The sequence below is a fragment of the Anomaloglossus baeobatrachus genome, chromosome 8 (genome assembly GCF_048569485.1).
Source record: "Anomaloglossus baeobatrachus isolate aAnoBae1 chromosome 8, aAnoBae1.hap1, whole genome shotgun sequence".
Taxonomy (NCBI): Eukaryota; Metazoa; Chordata; class Amphibia; order Anura; family Aromobatidae; genus Anomaloglossus; species Anomaloglossus baeobatrachus.
In genome coordinates, this window is record NC_134360.1 from 207,228,230 (window position 1) to 207,253,704 (window position 25,475).

General features: G+C 45.3%; 1 protein-coding gene across 2 annotated transcripts in view; it reads right to left on the minus strand.

The window, feature by feature from the left end:
- Positions 1-25,475, minus strand: part of LRP8 (LDL receptor related protein 8) — a 285,604-nt gene that overhangs the window by 112,035 nt on the left and 148,094 nt on the right. For both annotated transcript variants that reach the window (XM_075320106.1, XM_075320105.1), the window contains one exon: positions 12,408-12,536. In XM_075320106.1, the coding sequence (XP_075176221.1) occupies positions 12,408-12,536 (129 nt within the window). The remainder of the gene's footprint in view (positions 1-12,407; positions 12,537-25,475) is intronic.

Here is a 25,475-nt window from a genome sequence, read left to right on the forward strand (position 1 = left end):
TCTATTGAATTTATGGAAAAAAAGTGAGGAGGTGTTCCTTATCTCCATTCCTCAAGAGCCACTAACAGATCATATATTCAGAATTTCCTTACAAGTGCATCGGTGATGGAATCATCACGTGGGAAATACGAAGGAAATCCTGACCCATTGGTGGCTCTTGAGGACTGGAGTTGGGGGAACACTGCCTCAGGGAATGAATGGAGCAGTGGTTGAGTGTGCACTGCCCCTCCATTCTTATGGGGAGAAAAACCTCCTCGTTCTGCCATTTGGTGCTGGTCCCAGTTGTTGGACCTCATCTGATCAGTAAGCCATCGCCTATCCTATGGCTAGGAAATAAAGGGGTTGTCGAAGTGGAATCAAGATAGGAATGTAATATCGAACAATATATGAGATTTGTCCTTGGCAGAGTGAGTGTGAAGGGGGTTATTTGCTTTGGGAAGTAATTATTTTATTAGAATAGGCCCCGTTAAGAATACGCTGGTCACAGAATCTAGGTATGATGGGTACATCAGGGTAGTATCCATCTCCTCTGCAGCGCCGCCCCACAGGAGAATTAGCGCATGACACGGTCACTGAAATCAATGGTCTGTCTGTATGATGCATGTACAAGGCGGGTTTTGATGTTTACTATTCATTTATACTTTGATTATGGAAGGTTTTGCTTATTATGTTTTATATTAGGACAAATAAATCCTATAACTGTTTATCTACCAGATATAAAATTTAGCAAGCATGGGGAAGATGGTATCAAAAGCAACGAGGTAACACACCGGAATCGACAGCATCCTCGATGCCAAGGGGAGACAAGAGTTAAAGATGGGGGGAGTATCTCTAGAGCGGTGGCCCCGTGACCCCGTGTCACATCACATGACTCCCGGCCAGTCAGTCATTTAATCTTTCTAGGAAGACAAAGGGACACGTGCTTGGGGGGGTCCTCCCCGTATCAGTCACCATGGCAACGATTATGAACAAGCCAGCAACGTACAAAGCAAAAGAATGGAGAAAATCCAAAACCAAATAATAAACACCCAGAGAGCGTCCTACACAAACACGCGCAGATTTGTACTGATGCGCAGGAGCTTGGCCTGCGAGTCCCTACTATGATGGTATCTATGGGGAAATAAATTAAAAAAAAACAAAAAACCCACACAAAACAGGTTTCACATAGCAATAAATAACTGGACTAATTGACATTGTTTTGACTTCTATTTTAGTGCCCAAAATTAAAGATGTTGGCAGCCGAAAAGCATTTATCATCTAGAATAGGGGCTGGGGGAGTCTAAAATGGAGTCCCGCTGTCGCGGGCGGAGGAGGGGACGCTGCGCTCTCCCACTGCTCGGGTCCAGCTGCTGCTGCTGCTGCTGCTCGGTGGCTCGAGCGGCGTTCCTCGCCCGTGAGTGAAAAGGGGTGGTTTGGTTTTTAGGGATATTGTCCGTGACGCCACCCACGGTTGTGGTGATTTTGTGGACACCACCACTGCTCTGGACGGGGATCCCGGGAGCGGTGACAGGGAGCAGCTTTGTTGTTAGTCCTCCCCTCCGTGGGTAGGGGGTTGGTTGTCCCGGGGCCCGGTGATTGGGTAGGGATGGATGACAGGCGGGTTGCGGGGCCTGATGAGGTGCAGCGACGCGGGGGCAGCGCTGTGCCGCACGGCACGGTGGTACTCACACAGCCCAATGATGAGGACACAGTTCACGGTAAAACAAGCGGCTGGATGGACGGGTCCCTCGGACAGCTGCGGTGTTGTTGCCCCCGGCAGGTTAGCGGTGACTGTCTTTTCCCTGCTCCTACGCTGTCTGTACGGTTCCAATGGGTTCCCACCGGTAACCCGCTCCCCAGCTTGGATATGGGCCGGAGGATCCCCTTTTGCCCGCAGGCGCTGGCCCTGAGAAACGGTTGCCTTGGCGGTGGCGGTGTCTCTCTCACTAGGTTGGACTGTTGCCTTCTGTCGGGACTTGACTGTTTGGAAACCCAGGAGGTCCCCTTCACTAACGGATTCGGCAAATTCACGGCGACTCCTAGCCTTGCCGGGGTCCGAAAAGCCCCTGCCACTGGTGCTGGCTTCTCTTTGTGTACCGGTCCGGTACCGCCGGGCCACCACCCGTCCACGGCCCTTACGGTAGACTCCAATCGGCCACTCCTGCAGACGGTCACCACCGTCTGCCAACCTTGCTGTCTCGCCCGGGCCACACACCCGGACGCTGTCAGTCAGTTGCTCTGCTACTACACTTTCCTCCTTCCACTTTCACTGTCAAAACTAGACTCCTTCACTTCCTCCACTCAACTGTCTGTTTTCCCGCCTCCAGGACTGTGAACTCCTTGGTGGGCGGGACCAACCGCCTGGCACACCCCCTGGTGTGGACATCAGCCCCTAGAGGAGGGCAACAAGGGTTTTGTCTGACCTTGATGTGCCTGCTGGGAGTGTGGGGTGTTGTGGTGTTCTCTGTGGCCCCTGGCTTGTCCAGGGCGACACACCGCCAAGATCACTACCACTCAATTCAATGTCCCCAAAAAATAAAAACACAAAAAAGTGATGAAACATCGAATATACCTCAGACTGGTATTAATAGAACTACAGCACGTCACGCAAAACCAGAAAAATACAAATCTGTATGGGAAGAATGGTACACCGTCCGGTTTGGGTGCACAGGTAGGATGCCACGCCATAGGCAATCATCTAGGACCACATCAAGAAACAACATATTTTGCATTCAACAAGCAGGGAGGGTTGTTGTTTTTTTTTATTTTATTTTATCAACTTAGCAAAAAGAAACCCAAAAAAACACAAGCCCTCATATAGCTCTATCAAACAAAAAGCTAAAAAAAAAAACAAATCAAAACAAACATCAGAAAATGAAATATAAACCAAATCTTACAAAGCGTGGGGTTTTTTTTGTACCAATATATTTATTTTACTTGTTTATATAGCGCCATCATATTCCACAGCGATTTACAGACGTTATCCCCCCCATGGGGTCTACAATCGGCGTCCCCTACTAGTATGAGTTTATACCCGGAGGAAACATGAGAACATATGCATTATCAGCCCATGCGACATCTCGGCTCAAAACAGCAGAGCTTTTCAGTTGATAACCTTCAGCAGACCCCCAAGCATCAGCACTTGCAATCATGTTGTGGGTGGAACAGTGTCTCCCCACCCCCCAGGTTCCTGCATATTTAATGCCGCTGAGCTCTGTCCACTGCTGTCAGAGACAGATGATAGCTGAGTAGTGCAGCCATCATCTGCTGTGAATGGGGCTAGCTCAGCCTGTGAGCCCACTCCATACACCCACTCGCTTCCGACTTCTGCCGTGCATGTGCAGGAGACGTCGGGAAGCGGTTAGGTCAACGTTTTGGCCATCTTGGAAAAGGTTAGAATAAACTTGTGATGGTAGTTTGCAAATACTAGAAAGAGCTGCAAAGCTTTCACAGCTGAATCCATTCTTTAATGGCTTGGACCTTGGAGTTGTCCATACAAAAATATTTGATAGACAAGATATACCCCAGGAAGATTACCTTTTGAACCAGAAAAGCACATTTTCAAGGTTCGGGAATAAGAAATCCTCTCAGTCTTCAAAGCAGAGTACATACACGTTAGATGCGAGACTCAACCAGGTGACAAGACAACAAACAATATGTAATCCAAATGCAAAACCATATATACGAATATCTCAGAATAGGTCATTAACAAAAATGTTTTCAAAAACAGCTGGTGCATTACTTGGCCCAAAAGAGCATTATCGGATACTCAGTGACCGTCAGATGGGTTAAAATGTCGGCTTCCACTCATCCCCTTCCCGGATCAAATGATACGCCCCCTGAGGTCAAGTTGGGCTCTCAACAAATTAGAGAGATCGGGAATGAGTGGATTAAGTTCCTGGTAGTCAATACATGGTTTTACAATACAATCTTTTTTTCAAATGGAAAACAATTTTTGCAAGGGTAAACCAAGATCTTTAAACCACAATAGCGAAAACAAACTTCCTAGAAGAACCTCACTCCAAGATCTCAGGTAACAGATTTTACTAGATAAAAAAAAAAAAGAACAAAAAAACCAAAAACATTCAAGTAGCAATAATTTGGGGGAATCATAGGAAAATACCTGCATGACGAGGTGGGTGTCCCCGGATCCGCATACACGTTGGCTGGTTATATTGGGCAGGCAAGTAGCTGATGTCCAGACTGTCTACAGTTGCTAGTAAAATGCAGCTCTTTTCCCTTAGCCCCCTATTGCGGAGGCGACTGAGTCACCCCAATTTGTATGGGCTCCCCAGAAAGTGTAGTAAATACACAAGTCTTAGGTCGACATGCAGAGTCGGCATTGTGATCCAGTATGTGTTCACATAGCTGCCGATCAAAATTGATAACTAGGGACATGTGTGCATCAAAAAAATCAGGACTAAGGAACTGTACTAACAAAATCATTAATTTGGTCAGAATATCCAGCATGAAACCAATAAAGAAGGGCTTGGCCATTCCACTGTGAAATCAATGTCCCAGCGACTTGGGGCTGAATGGCTTCATAATGCTGAATCTGCGCTGCAAAATCCTGTCCAAGTAGATCAGGCCCTACGTTTGATCCAGCACTATTTGAGGCCAAGTCATAGGTTTTGGATCATGAGGGAACTTATCATAGTAGCCTGGCAGCTCTTAATAGGGCTTCCACAGACAGACAGGCTTAGCACTAGTCACTCCGTCTACCAGATCCCAGGGGTTAGCCTGGACTTCACCCTTTAACCCCTGTACAGAGATCTGGCCACGGAGCAAGCTGGTGGCAAATAGGGTCATCTTGAGTAGTTGATATCAAGAGGTCTAGTTGTAGACAGAATTGGAAAACCAGCAGGTGGTGAAAATACAAGCCGAGGTCAGAAAGCAGAATAATCAAAATAGCACCACAGGAGTAAAAAGCAGGAATGTGGACCAGGCCAAGGTGAAAAACTGAAAGTGTGGAACAGGGATACAGGAGCTGAAATAGCGGCAGTTCCACCCAGAGTTGATCTGCAGGGAGCAAACAAACCAGAGGCAGAAGAAACTAAGGCTATGTGCACACGCTGCGGTTTTGGGCGCTAAAAAACGCACAAAAACGCACCCGCGGCAAAAAAACGCGGCAAAAACACATGCGTTTTTGCCGCGATTTGGTGCGTTTTTGGCTGCGTTTTTGATCTCTGCGTTTTTCCAATGCATTGCATGGGGGGAAAACGCAGAAAAACGCAGGAAAGAATTGACATGTCCATTTCTCTTTTAAGCTCAAAAACGCAGCTTAAAAAAAAAGTTGTGTGCGGACAGCAAAAATGAAAACTCAGACTTTGCTGGGGAAGCAAAGTCATGCAGTTTTGAGGCCAAAAACGCACTCGAAAAACGCCACGAAAAATGCACTGTGTGAACTTACCCTAAGGCCGGAGTCACACGAGCGTATAGCATCCATTCAGAGAGAGTTGGATGCAATCTACTAATGACACAGTTCAAACTCTGCTGTGAACATTATCCGATTCGTTTGCATGTGAATATTGGAGCACAGGTGAGGAGAAGATTGAGAGATTCATTTCTACATCTTCTCCACTGCCTGTCTCTGCGTATATCAGACTGCACTCTGATGACATCCAAGTACAGTCTAATGTTTCACACGCACCCATAGACTTGTAACCGAGACACGCTGCCAATTGCAGAATGCAGGGATAGTTTTCTCATGCCAAATCAGCATGAGAAAAACATCTGATCTGATTCATTGACTCACATTGGTCTGAATGCAATCTCCCTGTCTCATCCACTGAGGTTTTAAGCTTTGACAAAAACTGAATCCCTAGATGGTGAGCGCTATTTGTTTTTTCCCCCTTTTTTCTGGATAATGACGCAGATTGGTCGACCACAATTCCAGTAATTCTTTATGGGACATCTGGAAAATGCCGAGGGCAGCGCTTGGCAGTCCCATAGACCATGGATGGAAGGGCAATCTAGCATGTGCACTGCTGCTCCGTCTAACGTCGCAGACCGCAGCAGTTCTAATCACACCAATCAATCAAGGACCATAAATGGGATGGTTCTTGTTTTGTCCTCCCTGTTTGATATGGCTTACTACTAATTTAAGAAGATTTAAATAACCATCATAGACTTTATTACATTTTGGACACTGGCATTGTTTCTCCTCACAATCAATAAGTTATCACTTATGTGGATACGTGATAAAACTTGTTCTCAAGGGACTACCCCCTTTAAAACGATAGAAATAGGTAGAAATTCACTTTTTGAACACCTCCAGGAAACCATGTTCAGACCGAAAACTATGGCTTGGAATACTCCAGTAGACTAGAAAGCTAGCCAGCATCACTCTACTAACTCAATCTATAACTGACAATGTCCAGTTCAGTAACCAGTAGACTATGGGTAGCTCGGAGCACGCCAGTAACGGTTAGACTATACCTGGCATGGATCACTCCAGTTCACTCAACTAGGACTGTCATGAAATGCGCCAGTTGCAAATTTTTTATCATTGGCATGAACCGCTCCAGTTACCTGTAGACTATAGCTGGCCTGGACAGCTCCAGTAACCCATATACTATAGCTGGCCTGGATCACTTCGGTCACCCATAGATTGTAGCTGGCCTGGACAGCTCCAGTAACCCATATACTATAGCTGGCCTGGATCACTTCGGTCACCCATAGATTGTAGCTGGCCTGGACAGCTCCAGTAACCCATATACTATAGCTGGCCTGGATCACTTCGGTCACCCATAGATTGTAGCTGGACTGGACAATTTCGGTCACCCGCAGACTATAGCTTGCCTGGACCTCTCTGGTCACGGTGTAGGGCAATAGCTGGTGTGGATCTCCCCGGTAACCTGCAGACTATAGCTGGCCTGGACGTCTCCGTAACCTGTAGACTATAGCGGTCCTGAACCTCTCTAGTAAATCAGACTATTGCTGGTCTGGACCTCTCTGCTAACCCATAAACTATTGCTGGCCTGGATCTCTTTGGTACCCGTAGACTATAGCTGGCCTGGATCTCTCTGGTAACCCGTAGACTACAGCTGGCCTGGACCTCTTGGGCAACCCATAGACTATAGCTGGCCTGGACCTCGACGTGACCTGTACACTATAGCTAGCCTGGACCTCTCTGGTAACCCATAGACTACAGCTGGCCTGGACCTCTCTGGTAACCCATAGACTACAGCTGGCCTGGACCTCTCTGGTAACCCATACGCGAATAGTAAACGACAAACATCATAGGCACAAAAATAGATGAAAAACAAAAACACAACAGCAAAATCTATCTTGATATTATTCATTACCCGCTAGCGCATTAGGCAGAGCCTGAAAAAGTAGAAGGTTAGCCTGCAGCAAGCGGACATGTAATCTGTATGTGCGGATTTGCATCCCCGTAAGGAGCAGTTTAGTTTTAGCTAAATGTGGATTTGTTCCTTCTAACGTCCTAATCTGCATATTCTCAAACAAATCTTGTTTATTTAATGCTCCTGCCAGTATGTTTTGCTCATCATTTTAGTAATCTGCAATCTTTGGAGACCTCTCATTTAGGTACACCGTCAGCGTGCCCTGATCTGCATTCACTGTGTAGACCGAGAATTTGGTGCCAAGTGTTATTTTTTTCCATGAAACATATATGAGCCGAGCTTGTGATGTTTTATACAAAGGCAGCTGCATGAGGCAAGATCTGACAAAAGTAAAATGCTCAGGACAAGTAGACAGCTCCCACAGTCCATTCTGCATTTGATGTCTGCCATGCGGGTATATTAATCCCTATCACGGGCAATCAGGCGGGTGGGCTGCAAGCTCTGATATCATCAGAGGTTTCAACTCATCTGCCAAAGTGTTGTTTGCTCGTCAAAACTTTTACATTTTCAAGTTAGGAAATTATATTCGGATAAATCTGGAGTCTTGTTGGACTTTTTTTGCTACCGTTTCCAAAGCCATATTCACAGAACACAAGTTGTTTGCGGAGGTGTAGTAGGGAATTTCATTTCTCTAGGGATGCAATCAATAGTTTAGGCAATATTGCCACGTTGTGTAACAATTTGTTTTACGGCGCGTTTTTCCGTGCAGAAAATCTGCTGCGTTTAGCATTTCAAGCAAAAATAATGATACTTGCACTCTGAAATGCTAAAGCTTTAGCATTTCAGAGTGCAACTGTCTCCATTTATGCCATGTTCAGTTATGCACCTTTTCACATTGCAGTTTTGGGAGTGCTGTCAGTCTTTTTGTCTAACATTTCAAGCAAATGGATGTAATTTCATGAAACCTCATCGGAAATAAAGAAAAAGTAATCAGAGCAGATTGATTTTGAATGATATGATGCCGCCACCCCCACCCCACACAAAAAACGCAGTGACAATATAGTGTTTATGCTATGGGAACATGGCATTACAATAATGCTAATCTGGTGTTTAGGCTACTACTGCTTTCATTCTCCAGTTTTACCATCTTCTAATTTCAGCTTTTGGCTAATGTGACCCTTGCTCTGGCTACCATCCAGCTACAATCATCAGTGTTCACTAGAGGGGGGTCCAGTCAGGCTAAGGCCACATGAGCATTTAGCATCTAATGCGAGAGCATCGGATGCATAATGCTATTGACCTCCGACTCCCGCTCTGCTGCGAGTGTGAGCCAAGTGTCATTATACTGTGATGCGATCGGATTGCGGAAGAGAGAGAGGGACTAATGTCCCCATCTCCTCCATTGTCAGCTGATGCGATTATCGCACTGCACTCCGGTGTCATCCAAGTGCAGTGCGATGTTTCACTTGCACCCATAAAACTTGTATGGGTGCGAGTGAAAATGGATAGGATTCCATCCACAGAATGCTGCGATTGTTTTCTCAGTCCGATTGAGGCGGACCAAAAAAAAAAATCGCAGATGGGAACGGCCCCATAGAGTTACATGGGTCTGAGTGGAATGCAATTTTTTTATCGCATTCCACTCGGTCCGTTTAACTCGCCGTGTATATAGCCCTAAATCGAGGAATATACAAAATGGCTCTCCAACGAGTCCCTACCTATTCCTCCTGAGCTAAAGCGGCTCATCACATCCTCACTCTGCCCAATCATCATCACAGACTATAGGGTCTCTTGGGAACTTTACATTTCTGCTCTTGATATGCGTGTGTATTAGCACGTACTGGGAGCCATGTCTACCGACAGGACTGAGGAAGATGACCAGGGAATGCACACCAGGGAAACTAGGCCCTGGAGACATGAAGTGGAGGAAATTCAATGCAAAAATAAAGAGGGACGGCACCAAACCCCATTGACTTCTTTCTTAATGACAGGACACACTGCTGTGGTGAGTAATTTCAACAGGTATAAACCCCCACATTTACATCTTTCCCCATTTATAAAATATACTATGGATTTAGCTGTAAAGGAACATGGCCAAACCTGCCAAGCATTTAATGTCTATGATGGCTGAAGGCCTTCTGACTCCCGACAGATGATGTTGGGGAAAGAAGGAAAAACTATAAAAAATTTCAACAACATAGGTGTCTGACAATGGCTTACTCCCCCCTTCTCCTCAACTGAAAAAAAAAATAAAAAATAAACAAACATACTTATACAAACAAAATGGGGCATGTATATGAGGATGGAGGAAGGTTTCGGAAACAATTGTTGGCCTAACAAGCTCTTGGCCGCCAGCTATTCAAAGTCAATGGCCATCTTAAACCAAAGTACACTCAACAGTCTCTCAAATGAAATAGGAGGATTAATTTGGTAGATGTTTTTCATAATACTTAGTCCTTACATACCATAAAACACAAAACAGGAGGACACCATATTGGCAGCCATTGTGTAAACTCTGTGTAGAGTATCATTCTCCATCCCAGCCTACAGGTCCGTAGTGGGGTTTTTCGAGCTCAAAAAAGGAGCAGTCAGACAGTGTGATCATCACGGTAGATTACCAGATTACCCTGGCCTTTTATCTAAACTTGGATTACTTCCCAAAACAATTCCAGGCCAGACATATCCATTGTTGTGGCACAAGGGCCCCGGTTTGCATAATCCGCAAAGAATTTTTTCACCCATGTGTGTCTGGCCAAACGTGTCTGGTCCATTTGTTGTAGGAAGAGATGCCAATTAAATCCAACTTGATGCTAGTTACTTAGGGTTTTTTTTTCCCATTATCACAGCACCAAAAGGGAAATACTGGTCCCATTAACTGGGACTTTGTGAGGAGCTCTCTTGTAAGCATCGCCACCCAACTTTCTGCGAATATCAAGTACTTGAGCCTACAGTAACAAAAAAAGGAGCCAGTAGGAATCTAACAATGCATGGAGTCAGTCTTCCCACTGGATTTGGTCATGGCAACTTAAACCACCCTGGAACTACAAGAATAAAGCTTCCCGTTGGGAACAAAATATTGTGTGTTAAGATCTAAGAATATGAGCCTTTTTAGGCTGCAGATACAATGCGACTTTGGTTTCGACACAAGTTGCCTGGCCAAAAATTGCTTTATATCTTTGCTACCTTGCAGCGTTATGTCGCAAAAAATCCAACTGGTTCTAATTTTTTGCAACTAGCGTTCAAAATGCAAACCTATCACAATTGATGCTAAAATGAATGTAAAGCCACATCCTTAGGGTGGATTTTGATGGAGATTTATGCATCTTATGCATGGTATGACCCATCTATGTAGGCATGACCAATTAATGTAAAATTAAAGCTTTTTCGATGCATCATCTTTACAAGACTAGAGCCGCGTGCATCTGTACAAGAATAGAGCCGCATGCATCTTTACAAGAATAGAGCCGCACGCATCCTTACAAGAATAGAGCCGCACGCATCCTTACAAGAATAGAGCCGCACGCATCCTTACAAGAATAGAGCCGCATTCATCCTTACAAGAATAGAGCCGAATGCATCCTTACAAGAATAGAGCCGCATGCATCCTTACAAGAATAGAGCCGCACGCATCCTTACAAGAATAGAGCCGCACGCATCCTTACAAGAATAGAGCCGAATGCATCCTTACAAGAATAGAGCCGCACGCATCCTTACAAGAATAGAGCCGCACGCATCTTTACAAGAATAGAGCCGCACGCATCCTTACAAGAATAGAGCCGCATGCATCCTTACAAGAATAGAGCCGCACGCATCCTTACAAGAATAGAGCCGCACGCATCTTTACAAGAATAGAGCCGCACGCATCTTTACAAGAATAGAGCCGCACGCATCCTTACAAGAATAGAGCCGCATGCATCCTTACAAGAATAGAGCCGCACGCATCTTTACAAGAATAGAGCCGCATGCATCCTTACAAGAATAGAGCCGCATGCATCCTTACAAGAATAGAGCCGCATGCATCCTTACAAGAATAGAGCCACACGCATCCTTACAAGAATAGAGCCGCATGCATCCTTACAAGAATAGAGCCGCACGCATCTTTACAAGAATAGAGCCGCACGCATCCTTACAAGAATAGAGCCGCACGCATCTTTACAAGAATAGAGCCGCATGCATCCTTACAAGAATAGAGCCACACGCATCCTTACAAGAATAGAGCCGCATGCATCCTTACAAGAATAGAGCCGTATGCATCCTTACAAGAATAGAGCCGCACGCATCCTTACAAGAATAGAGCCGCACGCATCTTTACAAGAATAGAGCCGCATGCATCCTTACAAGAATAGAGCCGCATGCATCTTTACAAGAATAGAGCCGTATGCATCCTTACAAGAATAGAGCCGCACGCATCCTTACAAGAATAGAGCCGCACGCATCCTTACAAGAATAGAGCCGCATGCATCTTTACAAGAATAGAGCCGCATGCATCTTTACAAGAATAGAGCCGTATGCATCCTTACAAGAATAGAGCCGCACGCATCCTTACAAGAATAGAGCCGCACGCATCCTTACAAGAATAGAGCCGCATGCATCCTTACAAGAATAGAGCCGCATGCATCTTTACAAGAATAGAGCCGCATGCATCTTTACAAGAATAGAGCCGTATGCATCTTTACAAGAATAGAGCCGCATGCATCTTTACAAGAGCATGCATCATCATCATCAAGAACAGAGCAGCATGCATTGCTTTTCTTGCTGTTTGACCAATATAAGAAAACAGTGTCAATTGGGGTCTATTAGGATCAATCACTTTTTTTTGCCATTTTTAATTTTACATGTTTAGTGGAAAGTCAGATATTCTCCACTTGGATCGTTCCCATATTAGCCAACGATGTGACAAATATCCAGTACATCTCTTGTCTGTAGAGCAATGAAGACTTGCACATGGCGTAGATAAGGACATCATTACCATTAGTAACCAAGATAATCATTATGTTTCGTTTAATTACAAATGGCTCATGACATAGATGGTCGGACTTGATGAACCTCTTTTCTCCAACCTTCTGAATTATGTATCTATGGAGAGATATCAACTAAAGCCAAACTTATTTTTTGACTCACCGGTAGGACAGTCCTTCTCATCCACACCATTTTCACAGTCCCTCTCCCCATCACACCTCCAAGTGGCTGGGATACATTTATTGCTGGGCTCTCCACAGCTAAACTTCTCGGCAGCGCAGATCTGCTTCACTGCAAAAGAAAAAAAACAAATGCCTGTGGTCAGCAAGCAAGAAAAGGATTATTACTATGTCAGGAAGCTAGACTAAAACAGCAATTAATTGTTAATCTAACACAGAAAATAATGAGATGTGAGAGACGGAGGCCACAACATTGCCATGGTAAAGCGTTGGCTGCAGCAGACGCACAAGATAATAACCTGTTCGTTGTGTCCGTAGGGCCTTTCACATGGAGCCGAAACACTGCATGGGGCAGTACAATCGCCATAGAGTGTCCATACTGCAGAACATCCGATGTGCCACCAACCATAGTTTTTAGGTCACGTAAATTAGCCAAGAACCAACAAATGAACATTTTGCTCATTTGTCGGCGAGAGCCAATAAAAGGGAACGAGTTTTCTTATGAATACACATTCTGCTCATTATCGGCTCATGTGGTTGGGCCTAGAGGGGAACATAAAAATGAACCACGGGCTCCAACTCTGCCATAAAGATGCAAGCTCAGCACAAGACACACTTCTGAAAATTAGAGGATATTTTAGCACATTTGTGGTGCTGATGTCATGATTGAAGGCTTTTGCTTATTACCGCAGTTTCAAAGACATAGGAAATTAGGTCTTTTGTTGGCCAAATTCAATAGTAATGTAATATTCAGAGCAGGCAAGAATCACAGCAGGACATGCCTTGTTGGGGAGCAGAGGCAATGACTAATATCGACGCCAAGAAAGATCCCCCAACTCAATTTTCCCCCGAAAATAAGCCCTGGTGGGATTTTTTCAGGGCTTTCTGGAGGATGCTTAAAATATAAGCCCGACTCCAAAAATAAGCCTTAGTTGCGGTTCCATAAGGTAGTGTCCAAAAAGTTAAAGAATACAGCAGGACACTTCATCAAAAAAGCAGTCACCTCTCTCCAAAAGAAAGCAGACACCTCTCTCCAAAAGAAAGCAGACGCCCCCTGCAAAAGAACGCAGACGCCCCCTGCAAAAGAAAGCAGACGCCCCCTGCAATAGAAAGCAGACGCCCCCTGCAAAAGAAAGCAGACGCCCCCTGCAATAGAAAGCAGACGCCCCCTGCAAAAGAAAGCAGACGCCCCCTGCAAAAGAAAGCAGACGCCCCCTGCAAAAGAAAGCAGACGCCCCCTGCAAAAGAAAGCAGACGCCCCCTGCAAAAGAAAGCAGACGCCCCCTGCAAAAGAAAGCAGACGCCCCCTGCAAAAGAAAGCAGACGCCCCCTGCAAAAGAAAGCAGACGCCCCCTGCAAAAGAAAGCAGACGCCCCCTGCAAAAGAAAGCAGACGCCCCCTGCAAAAGAAAGCAGACGCCCCCTGCAAAAGAAAGCAGACGCCCCCTGCAAAAGAAAGCAGACGCCCCCTGCAAAAAAAAGCAGACGCCCCCTGCAAAAGAAAGCAGACGCCCCCTGCAAAAGAAAGCAGACGCCCCCTGCAAAAGAAAGCAGACGTCCCCTGCAAAAGAAAGCAGACGCCCCCTGCAAAAGAAAGCAGATATCCCCAAAAGAATACAGACATGCAATCTCACCCCAATAAAAGCAAAAAAAACCAACACCACACATCAGACCCCAAACTATTACAGTTGGCAAGTGCCGATGGTGGATGGGCTCTCACAGATCTGCGTTGCCCTCAGGCCCCTTGCTGTTCCAGCTGCATTGCACTGCAGCTCTCACAAAAAGATCGGGTAACCAGGATCACTCTGCACAGGTAATTCTGCTTCTAGTCACCAGGGGGAGCCAACCACTGTAGGACGAAGAGTGACCTGACAGTGACACCAATTTGTATGTGAGAGCCCATTCAAATGCCAACTCTAATTGTTTGGGGTCTGTTAAGTGCAATTCTTTTAGAGTGGTCTGCTTTCTTTTGGGGGTAAATGTAGCAGTACACAAAATAATACTTTTAAGCAGGTAATTTAAACTTTTGTAAATATGGTATGTGCCTAATAGGGCTGGTTCTGCACCATGAGAATAGCAGATCAGATAAGAAAATGTGGATCTGAGCCAGTAAAGGGATAAACACAAAATGTTGATATTCCAGAATGTGATGATGGATTATATTGGAATAAATGTTGATTTTTTGGGGGATCAAGAATAAATATGGATTGTTGTTAGTAGGTAAATATAAGCCATCCCCTGCTTAATAAACCCTAGTGGATGATCTTTAGGAGCTAAATAAAATATAAGACCCAGTCTTATTTTCGGGGAAGCAAAGTATATCCACCCATGTTTGGACAGAAATCCTCGAGACGCCCTTAAGGCAGACACGCGGCTCCATGTACACAATCAAGTAACGGGGTCAGTACACATGTTTTCGATATTCAGGTAGGAGACGCCCTTAAGGCAGACACGCTGCTCCATGTACACAATCAAGTAACGGGGTCAGTACACATGTTTTCGATATTCAGGTGATTGCTTAACATATATATACCCTCGATCCATCTTTGTCCAGCATACGTCCCCTGAGGAAGAAGGTGAAACGCGCGTTGGGACAGGCAGGTGTTGCGGTATCTATCTTACTGGTCAGTACATGGTTGGTTTCTGATGTCCATACTTTAGGGATCATATTATCCTTTATGGAGGCTGATTAACTGTTAAAAGCCCTAATTGATGTTTGGTTACACTTTTTCTTTAAAACCATGGATGGAATACCATTACTAACTGTTGCTGACATGTTTTTGTGAATGTCTTATATACTTCTATATGTATGATACCAGCTCACCTTCTATTGAGGATTTACTGCTGTGAATTTTGTTTTTTGTTAATATTAGGTTTGGATTTTATATATTTGAAATAAAATATTTTGTTTTATATTGGAGTTATACCACTTTTTTTGTTTCTCTGGCTTGCATTGATGTAAGTGGTTATCCAACACATGTTGTTTGGTTGAATCTAAGAAATCCTTTCTTGCAGTCGGTAAACAGGACTTGTTCTCTACGGACTTGCAGTAAAAGGCGTGAATTATGACCATAATTGTAGGTGCCTACAAAAACAACAACATTTGAGTCTTCGCTCACCACTGATGAATGTGATGGCACCATATATTGTGTATAAGATGATTATACTCAACGTAAAATAATGCAGTATAACAGGAATAAGGGACGTAAACGGTTTTGTGCATCTTGAAAAGCATCTCGTCTGTCCACTTTATCTTATTTTGAGTCTTTACCGTAGAAAGTCAAACCATCCGACCATCGAAGATTATATTGTTGGCTGCCTCCAAGATTGCCAATGCCAGGTTACTCCAGGGAAGAGGGGATGTAGAGGATACATATAAATTAACCAAGCAGATAGGTCAGGGGTTAAAATCAAGAAGGATTCATTTACGAAGAATTGGTGCAACATTACAGGAGACAGGAATTCAATATCAACCATTAACATTACTGCTCTCATCAAAGAAAATCTCTCATGATGGGTCACTTTAATGAAATATGGTCTGCCATGACTGCCTGTCACTAATGTCCTCATGCTTCTCCTGGTTGCTAAAGAAAAATCTGCACGCTATGGCCATTTTCTAAAAAAGAAGTGTGACGCCCTGGACTATTCAGGTCGTCAAAGGGCTCTACACAATCTGCCCTTCCCGTGCAGGACTCAAACCCTCCATGGTTCTGGGAACCTGTCCTGCAGTACTACCTCCACCAGCATTCACAAATCCTAGATACACTTTGCACAACACCTGTCAGGCACACCAGTGGGCTGCTTAAGCAGGAATAGGGCCGCCCACCTAGGGGTCAGACAGGGAGGTGGGAGGTATCAGTGTCAGTTCTGTGGCAGCCCTCGAGCTGAGTTGTAGCTCCCAGGGGAGAAGCAGGTCGCAGACGGTGGTCTGGACCTAGAGGAGTCGGACCTCCGGTCGCAGAAGATTGAGGCTAGGTGCCTGGAACCCGTCAAGGAGGACGGTCAGCAGCCTGGTCCTATCACCGGTCCGGGACCGAAGGCACGTTGGAGTACACGGACCCTAGGTCAGGGAGAAGCTTCAGGCAACCTGGCAATTAACCTGCGGAGGACAGGGCCTTTATGGACTGTTCCCACGAAGCTCAGAGATCGGGGGCACTAGCGCAACGAGGGGGATAGGGCTGTCCTAGCAATCAGCCCACTGAAATCCCAAGCATGAGCTCCTGAGAGCAGGCTCCATCACTTAGCCATAGTGGGGAGCGGGGCCCAGAAAGCTCTAAGCTACCGGGCAACAACGGACAATCTAAATTGAGTGCCAGGAGGCAGGTTACAGACCACCAGGCAGTGCTGCAGGGGACGGGACCCGGACGAGCTCCCCTGGAGAGGCACGGTCAGAGACTTGGTTTACCCTGTTGTCAGCGTCTGCTTCATTGCTGAGTGAGCACCCGGCTGACCCCTGCTCTGCATCCCCGCATCACCATCCAGAGTCCCGGGGCCATCCCAGACCCGTGGAGGGTAACGTCATCTTGCTGCCCCACTCCATCACCCAGAGTACTCCCAACGGCAGCGGCGGAACTCCAAATTACCGTACACCACTGGTGGCGTCACAAACTATACCAATCCCCTGTAAATACCCTCCTTTTCCATTTGAGTGTGTCCCCCTAGCCTCCGGGTCCAGAGACCCTCGAGTAATCACCACCCACCCGGATTCGAGCAGTTCAATCCGCTGCAGGGGGCGACACAGAAGCAACGGAGCAGATTGCTTTGGCTTAGTCGATAATGGGTGGAGATTAAAGATTGAATCGTCAAATAACCTTCCAAGGCAACAAGTTGTGATCATAGTCTAGATTTGGGATTTCACCCAAGCTGGGTATCAACTTCATGTACTATATTCCACGTGCCGTGACCTTGGATTTGACCAATTCCAATTCTGTGCCTCCCATCTGCACTATTTTAAAGCAATCATCAATTGCTATTGGAGGCTACTCCGGGGATGCAACCTAGGTAGCCCTTAAAATCTGGTCTTCTCTGTCCTTACAAAAGTTATGTGCAGAGCCTTTTTGCTGAGTTTTTGGAATGAAAACTTCAAGATTTTGGAGGAGAATTTGGAAAGTTTCTGCTCCAAAAACTAAATGAGAACATGCCATTAAAGAGAATAATCACACTCTTTCAGATACAGCAATTTTTCCTCCCCGGGCAAAATCGTGTTTCATTCAAAGCTCCATAGTTCTTAAAAAAAAAAAACAACTAAGTTGCACTAAATTTTTGCAACATTTAAAGCCGATTTTCCAGTGCAAATTGATGCATCAGCCCTCTTGTATTTTATAAATGCAATTTGGATATAAATGGTTATGGGATAGTAAATACGTTCAGCATTTCCACATTGCATTCACCATGGCACAAATGATCACCTCCCCCCATAATCCATCCACTGCTTTAACACTTCCCTGCTCCGGGGAGTTGCACTATTTACATTGTAATAATCGGACTGTCGCTGACAAAGACCCAGCGGGTAGCGGGAAAAAAAAAGGACGGAGAATGTCAACGTTGTCATTCTTGCCAAGATTTCCGGATCAAGCCTTATTAACAAACCCCATCCAGGAGGCAACAAGAAATGTAATTCCCAACAACTGTTCAGTAAAGAGAGATTATTATATTTAAGTAGGGGAGAAATGAGGGTGGTGAAATAGTAGCAAGTGAAAGATGAAGGGATATGAAAGGGATAAGGATCTGTGCACAGCATTGGGTCAATGCCAGTGCCCGCCCGCCCTTGCACTTTGCCAGGGTGCAACGCTCACAGACCCAACTGGGATTTTAATGGATATGCATCTTACTCTTGCGAGATTTGCCACTTAATTACGGTAGTTCTATATTTCTAGAACTCAGCCATTAATGTATAAACCGCTGGTAACAAAAGTGACCACACCCCTAAGTGAAAATGGCCAAATTGTGCCCGAAGTTTCAATCTCTAGCCATGACGAATTGATGGCTGAACGATCTGTAAGAAGATCGATCTTGTGCAAGCCTAGATGGGTCTTCTCCACAGTTATCCTGATGGCTTGATTCTATCGGGTTGCTGGTCTTCCTCTTCGCCATATTCCTTCTTTTTTTTTTTTGACCGGGATGTCCAAGTCGCAGCTTAATGATCTTTGCTTCGAGTGACATGTCTGGCTTGATATGTTTGAATTCAACACAGCCATGTCTAAACCGTTGGCTACAAAAGTGAAGTGAGTAGAACCCCCAACTAAAAATGTCCAAATTGTGCCTAAAGTGTCAATATTTTGTATTGCCACCATTATTTTCAAGCACTTCCTCAATTCTCTTGGGCATGGAGATTACTAGAGCTTCACAGGAGCCGCTGGATCCTCTCCATCCTGCATTACGACCTTACGGAGTTCGTGGACGTTTAAAGACCTTGCACTCCTCCATCTTCCATTTGAGGATGCCCCACAGATGCTCCATAGGGTTTAGGTCTGGAGACATGCTTGGCCAGTCCAGCACCTCTACTCTCATTTTCTTTGGGGTCGTTTTCATGTTGTAATATTGCTGCCCAGTTTCCAAAGGGAAGGGATCATGCTCTGCTTCACTAAGTCACAGTACATGTTGGCATTCATGGTTCCTTCAATGAACTATAGCTACCCACAGCCGGCAGCATTCATGCCGCCCCAAACCATGACATTCCTACCACCAAGCATGACTGTAGGCAAGACACACTACTTATCTTTGTACTTTTCACCTTGTTGCCGCCACACACGCTAAACACCATCTGAAATAATTATGTTTGTCATGGTCTCATCAGACCACAGGACATGGTTCCAGTAATCAATGTCCTTAGTCTGCTTGTCTTCAGCAAACAGGATGCGGGTTTTCTCATGCATCATCTTTAGAAGAGGCTTCCTTCTGGGACGGCTGTCATGCAGACCAATTTGATGCAGTGTGCGGCGTATGGTCTGAGCACTGACAGACTCTGCAGCAATCATCCATTTATTTTGAAAAGACGTTGAACACGTGTACTTAACGTCTGTGGTTAACCATGGTGAGGCCTGTTCTAAGTGGAAAGCCAAAAAGAAGTACGGGTGTGCACTACCGTCATGTACCTTCTGTTCTGAGTGGAACCTGTCTTGTTAAACCGCTGTATGGTCTTGGCCACCGTGCAGCAGCTCAGTGTCAGGATGTTGGCAATATTCTTGTAGCCTCAGCCATCTTTATGTAGCGCAACAATTCTTTTTTTCAGATCCTCAGATAATTCTCTGCCATGAGGGGCCATGCTGAACTTCCAGTGACCAGTATGAGAGAGTGTCTGAGGAATACCACCAAATGTAGCACCCCTGCTCCCCATTCACAGCTGAGACCTTGTAACACTAGTGACATGACACTGGGGAGGGAAAATGGCTAATTGGGCAAAATTTGGCCATTTTTACTTAGAAGTGTACTCACTTTTTGTTGCCAGCAGTTTACACAGTAATGGCGGAGTTATTTAGAGGACACCGAATTTACACTGTTATACAAGCTCCACACTGACTAGTGTACATTGTATAAAAGTCAGATCTTCAGTGTTGTCCCAGGAAAAGAAAACATTTTTAAAAAGCTGAGGGGTGTACTTAATTTACTCATATTCTGTATATAAGTGGGTAGCAGAAAGAAACCAAAACAGTGTTCAGGCAAGGGGGGCGCTTGTCACTGATTGTTTGCAAAACCGCCTTCAGAGTCAGTGAGCTGACGTTACAGGGGAACGTTGCTTTTGGTTCCAGTGATTGATTTTTTTTTTATCCGCTGTCCAATCTTTTTCCATAAAACTGAATTCTGGATTCGGATCCAGTTGCTTATGTCGGTATTTAACAAGACTCATATGCTTTTATTGATACCATTTAGAGGCAGATACTATTTTTCTGATATCCTCTTGCTATTTATTTTTGCATTATTTATTCTGGTTTTTCGATTATTTTTCTCGTTACACCATTTACTGATCAGGTTAAATCAATTCTATATTTTGATAAAATCGGATTAATTATATATATATATATATATATATATATATATATATATATATATATATATATATATATATATATATATATATACACATATACATATACATATACATATATATATACATATACACATATATACACACACACACACACATATATACACACATACACACATATATACACACACACACACACACACACACATATATATATATTTATTTATTTTTTTTATTTTAAAGGAGGATGATTTGAATTCTATATATTTATCAGTTTTTAATCTCACTTTCTGCTGTATTTATTAGGGCCCTTAGGGGACTTGAACCTGTGATCCTCTGATCACTTGTACTAGTCACAGCAATACTACAGTACTACTGTGTACCGGGAAAAATTACGGTTTCCTATGAACGTCCGCTATGAGCTGGCTTTCACAGCAGTACCATCAAGGCAGGCACAGGGTTCTTCAGCAGATCCCCGGCAATCATGGCAACATGTCGTCTCCCTGCGATCAGGTCATGGGTGCATATGATGACGCATCCCCATGCTGGCATGCTGTAAATGCCGCTGTAAATCTCAAGTAGAATCAATGGAAGAGGAAATCGGGTATACGCCGCGCTAAAACCACAGAATTCAATCTTGATATAATTCCTTTATTGTTTGTACAGGTCGACGCATTTCAGAGAGTCTCCATCAGGACATCAAAAAAACAGTAATCTCAAGTAGACAGCCACAGATGGAGCTGTGTTCCACCCGAAGCTGCTACAGACAGATGATGGTTGAATATCACAGTCAACATCTGCTGGGAAAGATGCGGGCTGGACTTTCAAGCACACATCAAACTCAGGAAGTCGGCATATGATGTAAATATACTTGATATGTTGGTAAGGCGTTAAAGCGTAACCAGTGTTTCAATATTTATTTCAGAAATCAATATACACGTCAAAATAACAAACTTGCAATATATCAGAGAAATCTGCTTCTTTCTCTAATTAAAATTATGTTATTGTCAAAACTCTCAATTCATAAGTAAAATTAATCTTTAGTGACTACAGATTTTTCTACTACCAATATAGATTCCAGTTGGTGCACAAAGTTCTATGGAGAAGGAAGAAGCTGGGCAAACACAGATATTGTGCTGCAAGTTCTCTTAAAACGACAGTTACAGCTCTCCATAGAACCTTACAAGCACCAACTGTCATCTCTCTCAGTTATGGGAAAATCTGTATTAACTGAAGACCAATTTTAACCCTGCACTACACATGGAGGACAAGGAGAGAGTGACAGACCCCACACTACACATGAAGGACAGGGAGAGAGTGACAGACCCCACACTACACATGAAGGACAGGTAGCGAGTGACAGACCCCACACTACACATGAAGGACAGGTAGCGAGTGACAGACCCCACACTATACATTGAGGACAGGTAGAGAGGGACAGACCCCTCACTACACATGGAGGACAGGTAGAGAGGGACAGACCAGACACTACACATGGAGGACAGGTAGAGAGTGACAGACCCCATACTACACATGGAGGACAGGTAGAGAGCGACAGACCCCTCACTACACATGGAGGACAGGTATAGAGGGACAGATCACACTACACATCGAGGCCAGGTAGAGAGGGACAGACTCCACACTACACATGGAGGCCAGGTAGAGAGGGACAGACCACACACTACACATGGAGGCCAGGTAGAGAGGGATAGACCACACACTACACATGGAGGACAGGTAGAGAGCGACAGACCCCTCACTACACATGGAGGACAGGTATAGAGGGACAGACTCCACACTACACATGGAGGACAGGTAGAGAGAGACAGACCCCTCACTACACATGGAGGACAGGTATAGAGGGACAGATCACACTACACATCGAGGCCAGGTAGAGAGGGACAGACCCCACACTACACATGGAGGACAGGTAGAGAGCGACAGACCCCTCACTACACATGGAGGACAGGTATAGAGGGACAGATCACACTACACATCGAGGCCAGGTAGAGAGGGACAGACCACACACTACACATGGAGGCCAGGTAGAGAGGGATAGACCACACACTACACATGGAGGCCAGGTAGAGAGGGACAGACTCCACACTACACATGGAGGCCAGGTAGAGAGGGACAGACCACACTACACATGGAGGCCAGGTAGAGAGGGACAGACCACACTACACATGGAGGCCAGGTAGAGAGGGACAGACCACACTACACATGGAGGACAAGTAGAGAGTATTTTTTTTCAGACTACGGTACATATAAATGGCAGGTAGAGAGTATCCTGCCAATTTATTCTGAAGGAGAACAAATGTAAACATACAGCCAATGTCACTGACAACTATCTTCAGAGTAAAGAACAACATGGAGCCCTAGAGGTGAGGATCCGGCCCCACAGAGCCACACACAACATCATCCAGTCAGTCTGGGATAACATGGACACAGAAGGATTTGCACAAGCAACATCAAGAGAAATTCTGTGATTATTGCTCCAAGATGTTTGGAACAACCTCCCTGCTGAGTTCCTTCAAAAACTATGTAGAAGTGTATCTAGGAGAAAAGATAAAGGCAAAGAGCGGTCACAGAATATTGATGGGATTTAAATCTCTCTTTTGTTCATTCACACTACGTTTTGCAACACTTCTACTTTTGAAGGCAGCCTTATATTGCAGCATTTTTTCCAAAATCTGCCGAAAATGTTTGCACTATATTGTATATAGTTATTAGGATTATTCATTTGTGCAAATCATTGCACTGGCCATGCGCTGCTTGTTTAATCATACGGTTTCTTTAGTAAAGAACAGATAATGCCACAATAGCAGCATCATTGTCATTGTTACCTTCGCGCGCATAATTACACCTACTGATCAGACAGGTTTCCCCTCATCCTGTGGATAGTGTATAAATGTAATTATAGGGAATATCTGTGGCGCCCCTGAGGTTTCAGTCGCCACAGGGTACTGCACCTCACTTAAGGTGCGGTACTCATCCTGGATCCAGAGGAGGTCGGTACCGGTTCCATCACACACCAATTGATACACACAACCAGGTTGGCCTCCCCTCTGGGGACCAGCTAGGGTTGGGTCTTAAGGCAGTCACCAAACATGGGGGGCCGACACCTACTAGCGACAGGGAACCGGGGAAGGAACAACCACCAGGGGGAGTGAGGAGCAACACAACAGTCAGGAGTTCTCCAGCAGGAGATGAAGAGAGCGGTCGGGTTTTACCAGTGGCTCTGGTGGGACGTAGGAGTCAATGCGGTCACCGAGGGGAGAGCTTCATTGCTCACTTGGGACCGGCGCAGTGCAGAGTGCAGTATCCTAGGGTGGATTATACTTCAGGTTGTCCGCCACAATCTACAGGCCAGGGGGATTGCACATCCCTCCGGCCCCCACAGTTCCCAGAGCTCAGTGCTATATAGGATCCGGGGTCGTGTTCCAAGGCAGGCCCGACAACGGACCCTCAGCACCTGCATACGGGACGGAAGAAAACAGTTTCCAAGAACCGGGTTCCCCAAAAAGCTTTAAGTCACGGGGGTTCCACTTTTAGAAGTGCAAGGAGGAAGGGCCCACCGTCCACTGTACCGGTTCTGACCTCCAACGGATCAGGGATCGGCTGGGGCCCATCACAGCGGTGACCGGCATCTTCCGGGTAAAACCAGGAATGTAAGTGAAGCTTGAACCCGCAGAAACTGACCGCCTGTCTTGCCGGCGCCCCACGCTTCAGTGCCGCCATTACTACTCCTCTCATCATCTTCCCCAGGACCCGCTCCACCTATGGGGAGCAGAAACATCTTAGCTGCTACTACCATCAGCCCCGGGAGGACAGCGACAGCAGCGGCGACTATTCCCTGGCCGCGTACCACAGGTGGCCTCATGAAAACAACCTCCATCACCATCCCCCCACCAGGTCATCTGGCGTAGCACCCCATCACTCTCCTTCTTCGTCAAATAGCCATTACACAGCCTGGAGGTGTGTTTGGGGTCATTGTCCTGTTGAAAAATAAAGGATGGTCCAACTAAACGCAAACCGGATGGAATAGCATGCTGCTGCAAGATGCTGTAGTAGCCATGCTGGTTCTGTATGCCTTCAATTTTGAATAAATCCCCAACAGTGTCACCAGCAAAGCACCCCCACACCATCACACCTCCTCCTCCATGCTTCACGGTAGGAACCAGGCATGTAGAGTCCATCCGCCCACCTTTTCTGCGTCTCACAAAAGACACGGTTGTTGGAACCAAAGATCTCAAATTTGGACTCATCAGACCAAAGTACAGATTTCCACTGGTCTAATGTCCATTTCTTGTGTTCTTTAGCCCAAACAAGTCTCTTCTGCTTGTTGCCTGTACTATGCAGTTGTTTCCTAGCAGCTATTTTACCATGAAGGCCTGCTGCACAAAGTCTCCTCTTAATAGTTGTTCTATAGATGTGTCTGCTGCTAGAACGCTGTGTGGCATTGACCTGGTCACTAATCTGAGCTGCTGTTAACCTGCGATTTCTGAGGCTGGTGAACTCGGATAAACTTATCCTCCGCAGAGGTGACTTTTGGTCTTCCTTTCCTGGGGCGGTCCTCATGTGAGCCAGTTTCTTTGTAGCGTTTGATGGTTTTTGCCACTGCACTTGGGGACACTTTCAAAGTTTCCTCAATTTTTCGGACTGACCTTCATTTCTTAAAGTAATGATGGCCTCTCGTTTTTCTTTACTTAAAATTTGTATTATGGCAAGAAAAAAGCAGCTAACAGTCTATTCAGTAGGACAATCAGCTGTGTATCCACCAGACTTCTGCACAACACAACTGATGGTCCCAACCCCACTTATAAGGCAAGAAATCCCACTTATGAAACCTGACAGGGCACACCTGTGAAGTGAAGACCATCTCTGGTGACTGCCTCTTGATGCTCATCGAGAGAATGCCAAGAGTGTGCAAAGCAGTAATCAAAGCAAAAGGTGGCTACTTTGAAGAACCTAGAATATAAGACATTTTCAGATGTTTCACACTTTTTTTGTTAACTATTTCATTCCACATGTGTTAATTCATAGTTTTGATGCCTTCAATGTGAAT